Source organism: Sander lucioperca, chromosome 13, assembly GCF_008315115.2.
Source record: "Sander lucioperca isolate FBNREF2018 chromosome 13, SLUC_FBN_1.2, whole genome shotgun sequence".
NCBI lineage: Eukaryota > Metazoa > Chordata > Actinopteri > Perciformes > Percidae > Sander > Sander lucioperca.
Genome location: NC_050185.1, coordinates 3,096,438 through 3,115,660, shown reverse-complemented (window position 1 = coordinate 3,115,660; position 19,223 = coordinate 3,096,438). Strand labels below are relative to the sequence as shown.

General features: G+C 42.8%; 1 protein-coding gene across 7 annotated transcripts in view; it reads right to left on the bottom strand.

The window, feature by feature from the left end:
* The window catches only part of arhgap32b (Rho GTPase activating protein 32b), a 135,862-nt gene that overhangs the window by 85,221 nt on the left and 31,418 nt on the right, over nucleotides 1-19,223 (bottom strand). For 4 of the 7 annotated variants that reach the window (XM_031310990.2, XM_036008608.1, XM_031310992.2 and 1 more), the window contains exons 2-3: nucleotides 12,850-12,970; nucleotides 337-442 (exon numbers count right to left, since the gene is read on the bottom strand). In XM_031310990.2, coding sequence (XP_031166850.1) covers nucleotides 337-442; nucleotides 12,850-12,944 — 201 coding nt within the window. In that variant the 5' untranslated portion in view covers nucleotides 12,945-12,970. Of the gene's footprint in view, nucleotides 1-336; nucleotides 443-12,723; nucleotides 13,100-19,223 lie in introns of those variants that run through there. The other 3 variants (XM_031310991.2, XM_031310995.2, XM_031310996.2) reach the window with 3 other exon arrangements.

Below are 19,223 nucleotides of genomic sequence, written 5' to 3'. Positions count from 1 at the left end.
AGAAACCGTGAATACAGTATACTTGTGGGGTCCGGACAGCTTTGTGGGGCCAAAATGCTGGACCCCACAAGTTTAAAGGGCTGTTTGAGGGTTAAGACTTGGTTTTAGGATTAGGGTTAGAATTAGGTTATGGTTAGGGTGAGGGTAAGGGTTAAGGTTAGGCATTTAGTTGTGATAGTTAAGGTGAGGGTAAGGGGCTAGGGAATGCATTATGTCAATGACAGGTCCCCACAAAGATAGTGAAACGCACTGTGTGTGTGTGTGTGTGTGTGTGTGTGTGTGTGTGTGTGTGTGTGTGTGTGTGTGTGTGTGTGTGTGTGTGTGTGTGTGTCTCACCATGGCACTGATGGTCTCCTCCCAGTCAGGTCTCTCTCTGGGATGGATGTTAGCCAGTTCAGGCAAAATGTCCTCGTCCTCCGGGTGACGTCCAGGCCTCAGGCCCCTACACACAACACATACACATACACACACACACACACACACACACACACACACACACACACACACACACACACACACACACACACACACACACACACACACACACACACACACACACACACGGTGATTATTTTGCTGCTTGATCGAAATTGATCTCATATTTTACGAAAATAGTTCACGGAAACGTGTTTCTGAAAACATTTTAAGAGAGAAATAGGCCGTGCAGTTGCTGAATCTGTCTTCGTTTCAGATCGACAAAGGTCAGTTTAAAAGATTTTCGTCAGATTTTGAGAGGCGTTCGTCACTCATCCCGCTCGTTATTTCCAGGTCAGCACTCCAACAATCAGATTGGTGGAGTGAGTCCGACTGCCCGCCCTCCGACCCAGCAAGTCATGTCGGCCAAAATGAAGGCCGACAGCTCCTCCGACTGACGACGGCACAACAATGTTGCTGCATTGACATAATTGGACTTAAGGGCAAGGGGACTATGAGTCAAGATACAGCCAGGGAAGTAGAGTTTAGTAGTAAATAATTCTCTGTACTCTCTCTCTGTCACACTACTGCTCACTGATCTGACTTCATTCAGTCACATTATGCCACTTTCTTCAGCTCAACAATTGTTTGTAAGACTGTATATACCCAGACATTTTAAAAGCAGGACTTAAACGTACAAAACACTTTTCCCCCCAACGTTTCCTTTTGTTGCAATTTATATTCCAATATTTTCAATTCAGTAAGTGAACAGAAGTGTTGTTAAGCAGTATGAGTGAGAGAAGAACAGAAAAAAACAGTGTCAATGGACCCTACTGGCACTTTTAAGTTTATTATCCCAAAAAAAATGTTTGTCCTGGTTATCGATACAGGAAGTAAAACACCATTATCTGACAAAAAAAATGATGGAGCAGCCATCACCATACATACGATTTTTTTTGCCACCCCTAGTAAATACCATAACATCATTCTGGAACACACACACACACACACACACACACACACACACACACACACACTTAATGTCAAAGTTAACTGAGTTTGTAATTGTGATGTTCTAATATATACTGTACAATGAGGAATTTAAGTTGGCTACAAAACAGTAGTACAGCTGGACTGGAGTATGCGACGATGTTAGCTGTTCAATGAATAGGACGTCCAAATCCCCCACCCATTTCCAACACCTGAGGTAATTAGTATGCATTGCTCCCGGGACGTGACCCAGATCTTATCTGTATGGTATTGTCACGACCAGGGATCAACCCATGTTGACAGGCTCGGTTTGAAATGACAAAAGAAGGGTTGGACACAGCTCAGATAACCCTGGTCCGATAGGTGTACAGAGGCGAGCTAAACAGATGACGACAGTTTAATCTACCAGTTAGCTCCGCTGGTAGCTAAGCGTATGGGGCTCTGGATACGTCGCCTCGTGTATTGCTGTGATTGGTCGTAGTGTTATCCAATTGCGTGCAGTGAGATTTTCAAATGCATGCTTGGTGCCGCCCCTCAAGTTGGGCCATTTTCATTACTCAATGCCAGACCCTTAATCTTTCGGATTTGGGTCTGGATTTCCAGGCTAGCAGCAAGTTACAAGTAAGCACCCACATAGACCGAGAGGTTTGAGGGTGGACGAGGTATACACTAGAAAGCTGCTATACCACTGTCACAGAACCTTTGTTGTTCTGCTGCTGTGGAGCAGAGTCACCAGTAGGGCTGGGTTTCGTTCAAAAAAATTTCAAAATCTGATACCAATACCGTGACTTCGATACCGGTTCCTAAACTTTTTTCGATACCAATGTTATAAAACAAAAAGAAATTACAACATTACGGCACAAATCTCCTGTATTTATTTTTCAGCTCCTGCTACGTGAGCCCGTCTCTCTGTGGAACGTAGAGTTTTTCCTGCATGTCTCTACCATCACAAACATTATTAGATCTTCGTAGAAGCATGCTGCGTGCTTATTGGCTCACTAACGCTGATGAGATTTACTCATGAGGAGTTTATCGGTGTTTTAAGCCCCCCAACGTCGCACTAGGATTACCCACAATTTCCACCAACTGCGGAACGGCTCCGCTGCGTGTCGGCTCCGCGCTCAGCCATCCTTCAATACCCACCAGGTCCGGATTTGACGCGATGACTGACAGCTGAAGTCACGAGGACCCACGGGATCTCGCAAATTCACGTATGATCGCGCGATACAACAGGATGTAGTTTCTATAAACAGAACCACAAAACCTGTCTCCGCCCATTATGACGTTTTCAAGGTGTAGTGCAGGGAAATATGATCCGTGTGAGCACGGTGTATTTTATTTTGAAAATGAACCGGATGTTTTATTTTGTTTCTGTGCTCGACTTCCTGTCCCGCACAATCTGCCCTGTGCTGAATTGCTGTGGAGCTCTCCGGCACGTAGCCGTTCTGCAGTCAGTGGAAATACACACATTGACTTTAATGGAAACCTAATGACTCCGCCGCCGTTCCGGAGCAGATTTGCAGCCGTTCTGCAGTTGGTGGAAATTGTGGGTCAGGCAATGGATATGGTTATGGTTAGGGTTAAGGTTAGGTGCCTTGAAGTCAACGGTCGCAGCGCTGCCTGGAAGGAGACGTTGGGGGCTTAAAACACCATCGGGCAGATGAGGAGGCAGTTTTCGATACTTAATAATTAAGAGGCAATTCGGTCAATGCCTAAAAAGTATTACATTCGGTACCCAGCCTTAGTCACCAGTAGCAACTTGATCACTCTCAAAGGAAAGCGCTACACCAGGGCATTTTTACCTTTGGACACAGCCAGACTAGCTCTTTCTCCCTGCATCCAGTCTTTATGCTAAGCTAAAATAATCTGCTGCTGGTTGTAGCTTCATATGTCGTGTACAGATATGGGGTTGATATTGATCTCCTGCCTCTATCAAACTCACAAACCATTACTTCAAAATTCTCATTAGGTAGGTTATCCAAAGTTCTCCTGAATGTGCCTTATAAACTATAAACTGTTTCTCCTCCCTGCCCCTTCCAAGCTATTTGCTTGCTATGTTCTTTTAAATGGTTGACTGCTTGGCACCAAGGAATAGTTCTTGTCCTTTGGAAGCTTGTGTAACATATAGCATGTGTAGGAAGGCTCCCAGGAGGCATCCTGATCAGATGTCTCCTTTCGCCGCACCAATTTGTCTGTCAATCTCACGCTCTATTTTACTCTCACTCATGAACTCAGAATCAACGGCCTCGAGACTTTAAGGTGCTGACTGTCAAAACGGACACTGTTCTTCACCTGCACCTTGAGATCCTATCCATGAAGATCACAAACTGAATCGGTGACAAGGGACAACCCTAGGGGAGCCCAACACCCACAGAAAATGTGTTAAACTTTGTGCTGAGAATAAGAACACAGCTCTCACTCCAGTTATATAAGGACTGGATGGCTCATAGCAACAGCCCCGGTAGCCCTGCAGTACTCCCCCCCCCCCCACCCAGGTCTCCCCAGGGGACACGATTGTAAGCCTTCTTCAAGTCCACAAAACGTATGTAGACTGGATACCCCTCCCCCCCGAGCTGGATGGCAACTGAACTTCCAAAGTCCTTTCCACCCCTACTGTAGGCAGGCTGCTAATGCATTTGTAAGATGCGTGTGTGTTACCGGTGACAGATTATTGATCAGACAGCCTCAGACAAAGAATGAATCCAGAATGGCAGCTGAAAGTGAAAATGATCATAGACAGGTCACGTTAGAAGCTTTTATTTGCAACTGTTAGTTGACAGTTAAAACCTGATAAACAGCACAAATCTATTAAGGAGGCAAGGAATTAATAAAACCAGCAAAACCCAGGCAACAAGTGCTGCCAGTTTGGGAGGATGTTATCAATGTTTATAAGAGCAACTCTTAAGAGCATGGCATGTTTTCTGTACTGGACTAGACACATATGGATACTTGCCACTTTTAGAACTGCCAATAATACCCTCCAGAGAATATCATGGCACTGGTCTGATGAAAGAGACATCCAATGAATGGTGACTACAGGCTGAGGAGAGTGTAGTGCCTCATGTTCTGCTCTACAAGAATTAAATAGTGGTTTGGTTTAGTCGGGATAAATCATCTGGAATGAATCGGTAATGTCAAGTCGGTTATATACAGTGGTAATTGATCTTCACATGCCTGTCACAGAAGAGTTTACCCCATTTCTTTTTGTGTTTTGGAAATATGAGCAGCAAAGTAAGATAAATAACTTTAATCATTGTTAGTTTTGACAGTCTGACTTGCTTTGACATAAATGGTCAGTAAATTAAAGACGTGAGAAAATATCGTCATGAGTTCACACAGATGTTCACCTGTGTTGATCCTCAGAGAACATTTGAGCTTTCATCCAGATACAAGATTTACTTTAAGAGAATCCCAACATTATTTTAAGACTATTAAAGACCTTTAATACTACATTGAATGCAAGTAGGACCCGTTTTCTGATCATACCAGCCAGAGTATGAAAGTATGATGGAAAACCAGTACAGAAGATATGATCTAAAAAGTGTGAGTATCTGTGAGTAAAAGAGTAACGTTATTTCCTGTTGCTGAAATTCGATGGTTGAGATGCGAGGTGCTGTCCGGTCACTGTTCCAGTGGTCAGAGCCAGAACCAGAGACGGTACGGACAACATCTGTGTCCCAACAGGTAACGGTACGGACAACATCTGTGTCCCAACAGGTAATGGTACAGACAACATCTGTGTCCCAACAGGTAATGGTACGGACAACATCTGTGTCCCAACAGGTAACGGTACAGACAACATCTGTGTCCCAACAGGTAATGGTACAGACAACATCTGTGTCCCAACAGGTAACGGTACGGACAACATCTGTGTTCCAACAGGTAACGGTACGGACAACATCCGTGTCCCAACAAGCAACAGTACGGACAACATCTGTGTCCCAACAGGCAACGGTACGGACAACATCTGTGTCCCAACAGGTAATGGTACAGACAACATCTGTGTCCCAACAGGAAACAGTACGGACAACATCTGTGTCCCAACAAGCAACAGTACGGACAACATCTGTGTCCCAACAGGTAATGGTACAGACAACATCTGTGTCCCAACAGGTAATGGTACAGACAACATCTGTGTATCAACAGGTAATGGTACAGACAACATCTGTGTCCCAACAGGTAATGGTACAGACAACATCTGTGTCCCAACAGGTAATGGTACAGACAACATCTGTGTCCCAACAGGTAATGGTACAGACAACATCTGTGTATCAACAGGTAATGGTACGAACAACATCTGTGTCCCAACAAGTAACGTTAGGGACGACATCTGTGTCCCAACAGGTAAGCGTACATCAGCGCGGTCAGCCGTGTGTCCGAGCAGCTGACAGATAAACATCTTGGGAACGTTAAGCTTGCTACACTTAAATATTAGCATTACATTTTATCAGCGGTGGAAAGTACCGTACTTCAATACAATTGTATGGTCCTTTTAATTGAGTATTTCTGTTTCTCCTACTTACCTACATACTTCTACTCCCCTACAATTCAGAGTCAAGTAATGTACGTTTTACTTCACTATTTATTTTATAACTTTAGTTACTTTGCAGATTCAGATTAATAATATAAAATATTATGAATAAATACATGATGATGTATTAAATTGGATAAAGATGAGACTTTGTTGACCCCGTGGTGAAATTCACAAGCTACCTGCCAAGTCATACTTCTGCGGTTGTTTTGGTGAAACTAACTCGTACGCAACTCAAAGGTAACGCAAAAGTTATGTAAAGCATTACAATTCAAAGAGTAATATTGTAATATAACTAATTACTCTCAGATGACAGTAACTATTGGTCTATAATGTATTACATTTTGAAAGTAACTTGTCCAACACTGTTAACAAGTAATCATTTTTAAATACGAACTCACAATTTGAAAGAGTGCAATTTCAATTATAACTTGCATAATTAAGTTTCTTAAGTTGGAGACGCCAACCACTGATTTTTTTGGCTATAATGACAACTGTCACCGGTAAATTTACTGGAGTTGATTAGAGCTACTTTTCGGAGTTAAGGCGCTGACACACCAAGCCAATAATCGGCCGTCGGACAGTCTGGCGAGGTCAGTGACTCGAGTCTGTTCGGTGTGTTCCGTGCCGTTGTCCGTCTGAGGGGCTGTCGGCCTTCATTTTGGCCGATTTGACATGTATAATCAGCGGGGCGGGCACTGCCGGCAGTCGGACTCAAATGACCCATCTGGTTGGTGGAGTGCTAACCTGGAAACGGGAAGCGGGATGAGCTTGACTAGAGTCTCTCAAAATCTGACTAAAATCTTTTAAACTGACCTTTGTTGATCTGAAATGAAAACAGATTCAGCAACTGCACGGCCTATTTCTCTCTTAAAATGTTTTCAGAAACACGTTTCGGTGAACTATTTTAGTACAATATGAGATCGTATTCTGAACGAGCCGCCATGACAGTCTGGCTTTCAATTTCCAGAGAAACCAGACCCACGTGACGCGTTCGTCCAATCAGCTGCCAGTTTTCATTTTTGGGCGACAATAGAGATTAGCGCCGCCTGCTGTTATGGAGACGTATTACGTCTCGTCGCTTTGGTGTGTTCTGAGGCACTTTTTTGACCAACTCAGGGAGACTGATCAGTCCAACTGCCTTTTCTGCTGAGGGTCTGTGTCTGCAGCTTTAGAGAAACCTTGGCTGTTGCCTGGTTATTATCCTCACTCTTTTCTTGCCGGTGTCTGTACATGTTGTTCAAAGATGATTTTGTAGATGCAGAGATGCCACATTTTTGATTTTAGAAAAAACAAGTAGTTGGCTGTGTTTTTGCTGTTTCTGTCTGTTTTTTTTTTGTTTTTTTTTTACATAAACAATGGGAGTAACGGCCTCACGTCAGTCCCAGACAGGTGGCTCTGCAGTTGTCGAGTGTAAGGAATGACAGACAGCTGGTGAACAGTCTCCCACGTAAAGCCCATGATACCATTGCTTTTATCTCATCACCTATAAACTGAAACTGAACTGAGATCTCTAGGATTCAGGGTTGTCTGTTCTGTCAATCTGTGAAACTAACGTGAGCTTATACATTTTTAGAGGTTTTTCTGACTGACTGGCTAAAACAAAAAGAACCCTGGGACATCCTCAACAACCAGTTTCTCAACACTATTCTATTCTGATTCTATTAATGTAGAAACAGGGTTTGTGATATTGTTTGGTGAAATCATATCTGGCATACAAAACGATCCCAAATGCTCAGAAAAAAATTATTTTCCTCAAATGGTACCCCAGTGAACAGGTTGAGCCAGTCTGAGTAAATCAGATATGACTCACCACAGTGCTTCTGAGGATACATGAGTTCATTGTAGCCTGTCCTGAGTAAATAGTCAAAAGTCTAATGTATCATGGACCCTGCACGCCTTTGATTTTCACTGCGAAGGAAAAGCCTTGGAAAGCAACAAGCAGCAATAAATACAAAGAGAAGCAAAACAGGGAGGAAGCAATTAGTAAGCAACGCACGGCACTTCAACCTTGTGCATGTTCACTGGCTGGAAGTCTCTCCAGTTGGCCAACAGTTTAACTCCTATCCCACTGAGGCAGTTTATCTGTCCTGCATATGGCATATATAGGAGTCAATTGTCTTTTTATGTCTCTTGTCTTTCCTTTCTATTAGGTTCTGCCATCCAGATATTTACACAAGTGAACTGAACTGGTATCATCCCACAAGGGGAAACTCTGCCCAAGCAATCTGATCTGGCATACTATAGTGTTCCAGTTGTACTTAAAGCCAGCACTATACCCGCCCTTATGTCTCTATGAATATTCCTTTGCTGTTAATACAAATCTACAGAAACACCTGAACATTTCCATGGAAACTGGGTTTTAACAAAACATGGACGAGCTGTATGCGATCAACCTAACTGCTCTCTCTTGCACAGGTGCCGTATATGAAGTAGCTGGCTATGCTAATGTGAGGAATACATACCAATATGAACTTTGGAGGTCACTCTTCATAATGCGTTTTGTTATCTAAAAGTTGAACTCCTGTTACAAGGGAGAATTCATAAAAGAATCCTTTCTGTTCCTTGCTTCAGAAATTTAAATTTCACAAAGGGAATAAGCTGCAGCTGTGACTGCAGACCACGGTTGTCTTAACTTCACGTCTGAAAGAAACATGCATTTTGATAAGCCCAGTGCCACATTTAAATTATCAACCCAATACAGGATCTGTATAACACTGTATAAATACTTATGTAGAAAAAAAACATTCTATGTACTACAGAGAGGATTTTACATCAATAGTCTCTTTCATTAGACCCTTCCTGCTGGTAAATGCCCACATCTTTCAAACTCCACACCTCCAGTTTGTAACGCAGGCTGTCTGTTCCAAACCCTGATGGCATCACTATGGACATCATCAGGGGATTTTCTCAGACTTGACAGAGCTACTCCAGAGTCACATGTCATTACACAACTGCCTGCACATGCTGACCAGGACTAACCTAGCCTGGAAACCAGATGAATCTGCCAGCTCATGGTTCATTTGCTCTGGCAGATATATACAGTGGCACTCATAAGTTTATGAAACCATGCTAAAGTTGACTAAAAAGAGGAATAAAAAAAAAAATCATCTTTTGGAAATTGATCTTAATGCCTTAATTAAAAAAATGAGGAAAAATCCAACCTTTAAGGACACCAATTTTCTTTGTGAATGAATAATGTATCATAAATAAATTAAAATAAGGCAGATTTTTATTTTTAAAGGCCAGTTATTTCATGGATCCAGGATACTATGCATCCTGATAAAGTTCCCTTGGCCTTTGGAATTAAAATAGCCCCCCATCATCACATACCCTTCACCATACCTAGAGATTGGCATGGTTTTATTTCAGTTAGCCTAATAGCTGGTTTGATTTGCATTGAGAGATGATTTTATGGAAAGTACCCCATACCAATCTCTAGGTATGGTGAAGGGTATGTGATGATGTGGGGCTATTTTAATTCCAAAGGCCAAGGGAACTTTATCAGGATGCATAGTATCCTGGATCCATGAAATAACTGGCCTTTAAAAATAAAAATCTGCCTGCCTCTATGGGAATTTGTATTTTAAGGAAGAACATTTATTTACGATACATTATTCATTCACAAAGAAAATTGGTGTCCTTAAAGGTTTTCCTCATTTTTTTAATTAAGGAGTTACGATCAATTTCCAAAAGAAGATTTTTTTTTTTATTCCTTCGTAGTCAACTTTAGCATGGGTTCATAAACTTTTGAGTGCCACTGTACGTCTGGCCCCCTCCCATTCAAACAGATTTCCAGCCGTCCAGAACCTGAACAGACCAATCACAGCCGTTTATCTCACACAGGGAGGGTTTAAGATGGTGACTGACAGAGGAGTGTCACACTTGAACTTAGTTACTAGATGTAACTGGCATTCTCCGTCCAAAGCAAAGCACCAGGCTCACAAAACTCAGATCAACCTGTCAAACAAGGCAGTGCTGATCACATCAAACCAAGATTCTCTAACTCTATTGCATAGTTCTCACCAAAAATGCTTTACAGAAACACATTTTTAACCCTAATTCGCACTGGAGTAGTACTACCTGGGGACCGGATGTTGTCTGTGATCCTTAATCCCGTGCGAATATGCCATGTCAGTTATTTGTCAAGTACAAATTCCACCCTAAATCACCTACCATATTTCACCAAACGCAGACTTTGTGTGATAATATTAGTCCCGTGTGAATCTGCATCTCTCTGATTTGGGGTCGTATTGGCTGCGTTGTCAATAATGAACGTTTTGACAGAGCCTTGACATCATATCCGTGGGATATCAGTAAATTCTAAATCACATGAGGTCCCCTGGTAATATTAGTCCCATGTGAATTTTTTTTAGTCTACTGTTTAGCTGTAATTTGAGCGATATGTCCCTCTGATTGGTTGTAGGTCACGTTTCATTGGCTGGTTGTAGGTCTATTCACTTGCGCACAGAGGCATTATGGTCTGCACTGTTGATAACTCCCCTTGGACATTGAAAAATGAACTCAGAGGTTCCATGCTAACTCTCTTTTGCAAATGAGTCTGGCTATGCCAGGCTAGGACTAAATATGACAAGCAAACTGATATTCATGTGTAAAAAACAAACAATTGGTGGCGCACCCCTTTAATAAACTAAAATTTAAAAAAAATCACAATGGCTTAAGGTGATAAGAAGACCAATGCAAAGTGACAAAAATACATTGCCTCACCTACTGCCAATTTATTTATTAAAAACAACATGACTTGTGTTGAATCGACTGCATGTACAAGCACATGGACTGCTACAGCCCTCGCAGCCTAGGCATACCTTAAATTAGGAGCTTCGTGATCTATTTAGTTAGAGATTCATGTGAGCCTGGTTGCCGGCGTGGGCCTCCTCCTGCACAGTACGGCTCTGTTGTACGCTCATCTGCCTGACTGAATAAGGGAATCACTAACAGTATACAGTTTTACAGCATTTTCATTCTCTTTCTGTTTCATCTCCTGGGACGCCGTGTCCCCAATCCGCCCTTCTCAGCCCTGGCTGATCCTCTGATCCACCCCTGTCCACCAGGACTCACCGGACAACTTTTATAATGCACTAGCCGCGGCCAAACGCCCCCGTCTCTGATAAAAGGAATAATCTGCTGCAATGGGCAACAGACTGAGCATACACACCCTTGTATATACACACACGTATATATACTATATAGTGACATCATCTGAAAGCAATTTAGCAGAAGAGAAACATCTCTTTCCCCTTTACCACTTAGTTTTCCCCTTCTCCCCTTATTATTTTTCTCTTCTTTTCACTCACTCACTCTCAGTAGTATGTTGGACCACTGTCTAATGTATGCTAAGCTGCTGCTGCCATGGTAACCCCGGTGCAGGATTTAGACCCAGTTCAGGACTGGGGGGGGGGCGCGGTGGTGTTTCGAGGGGCAGGTGGAGGGGCTGAGCAGCCTTAACTGTAATCCCCCCCCAACCTCCAAAAAAGATAACATACAGCAGCACACATTTTCAAAAACACAGACAGATGTAAAAACACACACACACACACACACACACACACACCTAATCCAGCATTGGGAATAAACCCACATCATGCTGCCTCAGCAATAATCTAGGGGAGAGAAACCACTGGCTACGAGGTGGCATGGGAACAGTCGTATGTGTAGATGGATATTTCAGTGTATTTAAGAGAAGGCTGGCGAAGTCAAAATTTGAGTGGTGACTAACAGAAATAGTAAGGCAATGACTAAATGAGTCACAGCCTTAATTTCCATCTCTGATTGTATAATGTGTCAAAGGAGATCCCCAGGATTTGTTGGAGGTTAGTTATACCACATGGGCAGAGAGTGCAGCAACTGTAATGTAGAGGAGATAAGTGATATCCCAACAGCACCTGATAGCTGATGAGAGAGCTGGCCGTGCACGGGGAAACGTGCCGAAAAGCCCCTAACAGCAAAGATTAATGGCGGTTCGGGGTGTGTGTGTGTGTGTGTGTGTGTGTGTGTGTGTGTGTGTGTGTGTGTGTGTGTGTGTGTTTTTATCGCTTGGAAGTGTGACCGCAATGTTTGTCCTAAAACATCCCTGTGAATCAAGCAGTGTTTTGGGTACAAGTCCATATGTGTTTTTGTGAACGTACTTGCTTGAGGGTGTGTGTGTGTGTGTGTGTGTGTGTGTGTGTGTGTGTGTGTGTGTGTGTGTGTGTGTGTGTGATGACAGTACACGGGTGGGTGTGGGTGTACAGCTGTAGCGATGACGTAACTAGCTGAAAGCGGATACATTCGGCCCCTCAGTGGTTCTTGGAGCTGGGAGTTGACTGGCTCCGTCAGCAAAGGAAATCTGAATGAGGGGTTTCCAGCGATGATGGTTAGTGATGGCTGTCGCCCAGTTGCTATGATTGGATGGGGTGTGGGTGGGGGATAAATAGGGGTGGGGGCGGTGACTGTGCAAACTCGGCTCACCCATGTCTACTGATCTACCCCCCTCCTCCCCTGCATGCGCATACCCTAGTGTCATTTCTCCTTGAGGCATAGAGAAAGCCAAGTACCCCCCCCCCCATCATCAACACACACACTCCAGCACATGCACACTCTAAAGTGGCACAGCTATAAGCACTGACCAGATTCTCCAACTGTCAGAATCTGAGCATTTGCCTCACATACAGTGAGAGTAATGATACAGAGGAAGACACACATGCATAGAGAGCATAGGAGGATAGGGACACACACACACACACACACACACACACACACACAGACTATAAACAAACTAGCATGCTCACCAAACTACAACCTGAGGTGTGGTCCTTCTCTCCACAAACACACACTCTTCCTCCTCTCTTCACTCTGATGGGAAACGGGGCAGTCTGTTCCCGAGGGTGTGCGCCAGCCTCGTCCTGTGCTCTTACCTGTCCAAGATGTCATGGCTGGACGTGGCTGTGGCTCCCAGCAGTCCTAGTGCTGCACTCCCCACCGCTGCGGCAGCCCCGCTGCCTGCCTCCATGATACTGACTCACTGCAATGAGCAGCCTGCCAGAGAAGCAGAGAGGGGAGGGGAGGGGAGGGGAGGGAGGAGGATGAGAATGTGAAGAGGTAGAATCAGGAGGGAGAAATACGAATGAGATTAAAGAAAATCACATGTAAAGGCAAGAGGGAGGGGGGGAAGGGGGGAGGGGGGGTTAATGAGAGAGGAGAAAGGACTGTGAAAAAACGTGTGATGAAAAGGGAAAAGAGGAAAATGAACAGGAAGATTGGCATGGGAGCAGGATGAGAGAACAGGGAGAGAGAAAAATAATTAATTGTGTGTAGTCTGTATATCAAATTAGTCATGGTGATGGAGCTTCGCAAAGCAGGATTTCACTTTAGTGTTAACACATGGAGATTCTGGCGCACAACATTCCTGTGTGAATTAACAGTCACACACCAACATTGGCTGCCCTGATATCCTGTGGTGACTGTGTCTCTATTTCAACCCAGAATATCAATGGCCAAATAAATTTTTTTTCCCCAGCCAATCCAGGTTTAATTTGAAATGCCATTTTTCCCTCATCTCATCTACAACAGCACTATGTGCAGACATTCGCTGACTGACTGACAGCTTTCATACAAAGAAGACGCACACAATGCTGGTTTTAAGTATATCAACTGTACAATCAACACTTTTAGCAATTCACCACCCAAGTATGAAACGAATAATGCAACACATCACACACATCTGAAAAAAACACAAGCTTGTTATGCAATAGAAAAATGACTATAGGATTTCTGCAAACACAACAGACTTTGGAACGCTCTGACAAACATAAGGCACTATGTTCCCAGAATAGCTTCAACTCAGCAAATGTAAGTTTGACTAGTAGTAAGATAGTGGACCTATCCTATTACTAGATAGACAGATGGATACTTTGTTTGTGCCCAGGGAGATATTTGCATGTCGCAGCAGTACACAAATGAACCAAACGGTACACAGCATAGCGTGAAAACAAATGTCAAACACAGGTACCAATATAAAAGTAAAACAAGTAATGCCGACCTTATACCAAAAGATTTTTCAAGCGATTCCACTATCGCAGACTCATTTTTAATATCGGAATGAAATCCTGAGTCTTGCTAGAGTTGGGGTGCTCCCGTCGTCTCAATCGTTTGGTGTAAGGCGGTCATAAAACTCAGTCCCAGTCAGTCTTTTTCCCCGTCTGGACGTTCAGACAAAATCAAACGTGTTTGATGTTATCGGAGGTTTTAAGTCTGGCAGCTGATTGGACAGATGCGTCACGTGGGTCTGGTTTCTCCGGAAATTCACAGCCAGACTGTCATGGCGGCTCGTTCAGAATACGATCTCATATTGTACTAAAATAGTTCACCGAAACGTGTTTCTGAAAACATTTTAAGCGAGAAATAGTCCGTGCAGTTTCTGAATCTGTCTTCATTTCAGATCAACAAAGGTCAGTTTAAAAGATTTTCGTCAGATTTTGAGAGACTCTAGTCACGCTCATCCCGCTCCCCGTTTCCGGGTTAGCACTCCACCAATCAGATGGGTCATTTGAGTCCAACTGCCGGCAGTGCCCGCCCCGCCGATTCAACGTGTGAAATCTGCCAAAATGAAGGCCGACAGCTTCTCCGACGGACGACGGCACGGAACACACCGAACAGACTCGAGTCACCGACCAGGGCAGATTGTCCAACGGCCGATTTTCGTCTCTGTGTGTCCGGGCCTTTACAAAGTAACCATGTAAAAACACCAATTTAAATCTTGTGTTTACAAGAGATGTGCTCATACGGTTTTTGGAAATAAGTCATTGAGCATGAAAAAAGCTAAGACTAAGACCATAATGACCGATTAGTCGACTAACTAACAGGGGGCAGCCCTAGTGAACACAGCAGGATAAATGTTAAAATTCATCTCATGTCCTGGGCTACTGTACACTCCTGCTCTTAAAATCAGCCACAAACAGCTCCCAGCTCACACAGGAAGGACATGAGCTCAAGCCATCTGACATTAAGTTTTTGTGTGGTAGCCCCAGCATGCATACGCTGCTGGAGTGAAAATACACTTCTCTTTTGTTATTGCGTGTAGAGGGAATCAAGCGTGTGCATGAGTTAAAAAGAGGAAGTGATTTTTGTGTATGCCAGGCAGGCAGGCAGGGCAAAGCAGGCTGAGCTTCCCACAAATACCTGATGCAGCAGAAATCACAGAAAATGGCCGTCCTTGAGAAGAGGACAGAGCCGGAGCTGCGAGGAGATTAAAAATCAAGACTTAATAGTTTCTACACAGTAAACATCCTTAATTCTCATCAGGATGGCAGCGTTACTGGTGACAAAGTCGTTCTAATTATAATCCAAGAGCGCGTCTTCCCACAGGTTAGAGTCAGGAAATGTTCAACTTCGCAGTGTATGCCATTAGGCTATGCTTTTATTAAAGCTTTATACACACAATACCTTCCTGGTAGTAAACTCCTGTGTCCCGTACATACAATTTAACGGCAGCAAACGGGGATGAGGAACAACTGGATATACTCTCATCTCCATCTAAAATGCATGTTTGATGCTTTCATGTGTCAGACTACTGTTACGTTAGAGAGCTAATTTACCTGTTGGGCCACAGACTAAAGAAAATGCTAGCAGTGAGTCCGACCGGCGGTGACATGTTGCTGTTCCTAACGCTAGCTTTGGTTTATCAAAGATGCTAGCAAAGCAACACGGTACAGGAAATAAGCCCAGCAGAAATGTCAGACAGGTCAGATCTCTGTGTTTAACTATATATCTTTAAACAGTTACGGCTGAAAATGACAACAGAAATAAACAAGTTTGCCCATTTCCAATATCTCCGCAATTCAAATTACTTTATTTCATCTTCATTTGAATAGGGACAGATGCTTAGACAGACATTTGTGCAACAAATCTCCAATGTACAGCATCCCAGCATTTATAGCTATTGCTAGTTTCCAATGCCCGTCCCTAGAAGGGCTTTCAACTGTCATTTGTCTACCCAAAGTGATTTTTGTTTTGGCGCAATGTATTATATTTTCCGTCAACATATAAAAACTAAACAATAATATGAAAGACGAATGGACAAATTATTATCAATTATTGTTACAATGCAAAGTTGTGTTCAGTGACCAGCAGGCGTCTGTGGAATCACACATTGTGTCCTCCTGATGAGGAAAACGATATTCTCTTCAGGAGTTGATTTAGCTGCTTGACCGGTTGCACTAACAGGTTTTCCCTAGGTTTTTGGAAGACTTGGGTGCACGTATTTAGCGGGGGGTTAAGAAAGAAAGAAAATGTTACATTTTTTTAAATAAATAAAAAATGCAATTTCACATAATTTGGACCGTTATTACCATATCTGTGTTTAAAATGTTGGAAAAGCTAGAGCAGATTAAAACTACAATCATTAGATCTTAATTCGGCTTAGGTGGTCCCCAAAAAGGCTTGCGTGCTGCCCCTAAGGGGAAACCCTGACTAATAAGCAGCAGCTTGTATTTCACGTAATGTTATCTCTGCCAGTAAAAACTATACGAGAAGCATAAAAAGAGAGCTGGGACAAACTAGGAACATTCAGGCAGCACGGCGACAAATATAAAAAAAGGTAAGCCAATGATGATAAAATAACTATCGAGAGCCATACAGCATGTGGGTGTAACTTTAAAGTTACTATTAGAAGCCAGATGAGTAAGAATGACAGGGAGGGAGTGGGTCCATTTAAACAGCAGAGTTTATATGAGAAGAGTCAGTGTGTTGTATTACTGCAGAGCAGAGTCACAAGGACACTGTGTACCTATGAACCTTACAGTCTGCTATAAACAAGTAAACACAGCCTGTTCCTCTAACATCGCAATAGATAATTATGACGGCAGCTGCAGCAGATATACAATCAATAAAACTAATTTAAATTATGGTCCGAAGACTCAAACTAAATCAAAATCAGGTGTCAATATTAACACATATGTACCGAGTTAGAAGATGAGATTATAAGTGTGTCCCGATTCTCTAACTCTAAGATTTGATTTAACGATTCCATTCAATTTAAACGTATTCTTTTTTCCAGCACTGACACTCACAACAACAAGGGGCACCTGAATGGACCATGGAGTCCAGTCGGAGCCCACAGGCTTTACCTTCGCTGTTTGTTGACATAACTGAGGGGAAGGCAAGATGTTGTCACACCGGTGACTTCAAGGAAGCCAGAGGATTTTCCAGTTCTGTAGTTTCTCCGTCATGTCTGACTCTGGCAGTGGCCATGGTGTCTCAAATAGTGCAGCTAATGTTACCCTGTGTCTTTAGCTGCACGCTGTGTCGTCAGTGTTGTTTTTCTTCTTCCTCTGACACGCGCAGGTAGGGGGGGGGGTGGAGAGAAGATATACTAAGAGAATCGTCGATACGGCTTGCGATTTTGAGGGTTGAAATTGAATGCTCATTCCGTCGTTTTTCCATTTGAAATCGAAATCGTGACACCCCTATGAGTTATACCTAATGCAGTCTGAATTACTTTAGGTTTGCTGCTGTTGCTGCATTCTCTCTCCCAGCAGATTCAATCTCATGCTAAACTCCCTGGGAAACAGAGCCGCTCTGAGGTACGAGGGAGCCATGTCAATGCACACAAATCCCTCTACATGAAATCAATACTGGGAAGGAGAAGTTCACTCACATGAGCTCTTCCCGTTTACGACACTGCAGCTACGATGTATGTAAAGAGAAAACACAGACATAAATGCTCTAACAAGGCCTAATGTATGCAACGGATTTCCATCATCGTCTTTGGTGTTATTCCCTATAGACGGAGGCACAAGCAGTTTAAGATTGAGACATGTCACTAGACCCAAACAACAGATGGTCTGTGACGAGGGTCAGTGACCTTTCTTAATTCCTGCTATCATTACCAGCAGTCTAAATGAAGGCATTCACTGCTAGTGGACCAATTATTCCTCTTAGGGATCAGCCACTAGGGGTGTTGAAATAAATCATTGCATCAATGCGGTGACAGACCATAATTGATTATTGCCTACAGATGTTGCTTGTTGATTTTTCTCCGCTACGTTCAGGAAGTGCCTTTTTTAAGAGCAGATACGATAAAAAGGGGGGTTCATGTACATCTGACTGCTTAAATTTGTTGATGAAAAACATGTGTAGCAATATATCATAATGTTGAGGAGGTGACGCATCGAGATTATCGAATAGATTCAAATCGTTGACAGGATAATTGTAATCGAATCGCAAGACCAGTAAAAATTCACACCCCTATCGGCCAGTGGCATGAAATTTATCAAAGCTGTAATTTGCAATTCATCTGTTGTTCATTTAGTTCAGTGCAGTAATGCAGGATGTCACAGAACAAATGCAATGTGATGTGCTTACTGTCACTTTATCGTCACGGTTGCCATTTTGGGGACTTGTTCTGCTCCAGTACTTCCACTGTCCATTCAGATTAAGTAGGGGGTTTAATTCTTAAATGTGATGAGCAAAATATCACCTAACCCATAAGTTAATGTGTTGTCTAAACTGTACAGCTATTAGCAATTTGTACTACTTGCTTATCAAATACAAAGCAGTGTGTGTGCACTATATTCAGCCAGTTAAATTCACAGTGTAGCAGCAATCCTGTGTGCTAAATACTGCCTTGTTTAGCACTATATTCCAGCAGTCATTCAGTTTGTTCTTGTTGAGTTAGCTAATGTTGGGTAAAGCACACTTCACACTTCAGCAACTTGTGCTTCAAAACACATGTGGTTTTATGTGAGGATAGTGTTTGGTCACCTATGAAGCTACAAGCTAACATTACCAAAAGCCAAAGAAAAGTTGATCTAAAAACATGTTTCGACATTTTCCGTACTTCTTGTTTAAGTTGGTTTAAAGCACTGTAATCACAACTCAAAGACAAATGAAAAACTGGCGTTCTATCTTATCTAATTATTATTATCTAATTAACTTTAGTGAGTCAAGTGACTACAGTCTACAGGCACAATGGTCCTTTGAGCATACTTTTTCAGATTCAGATTCAGAATCATTTATTAATCCCCAAGAGGCAATTCATTTTTTACAGTCTATTCCATCCATGTAAATAAAGAAAAATCAGACCTTAACAATGTTTCTTTTACTTTCAGTATGTACTGCAGCTGCCCTTACAAAGTGTGTACTGTTGCATGCAGTATGGATACAATTGTGACATACTACTTCATCATAACATTGCGCCTTGAACTTTGCTCATATATGATGCACAGAGGCTTGTGGGTCAGAATAGCCAGAAAAGCATTCTGACTTGCATACTGCAAAATGCGACCAGATG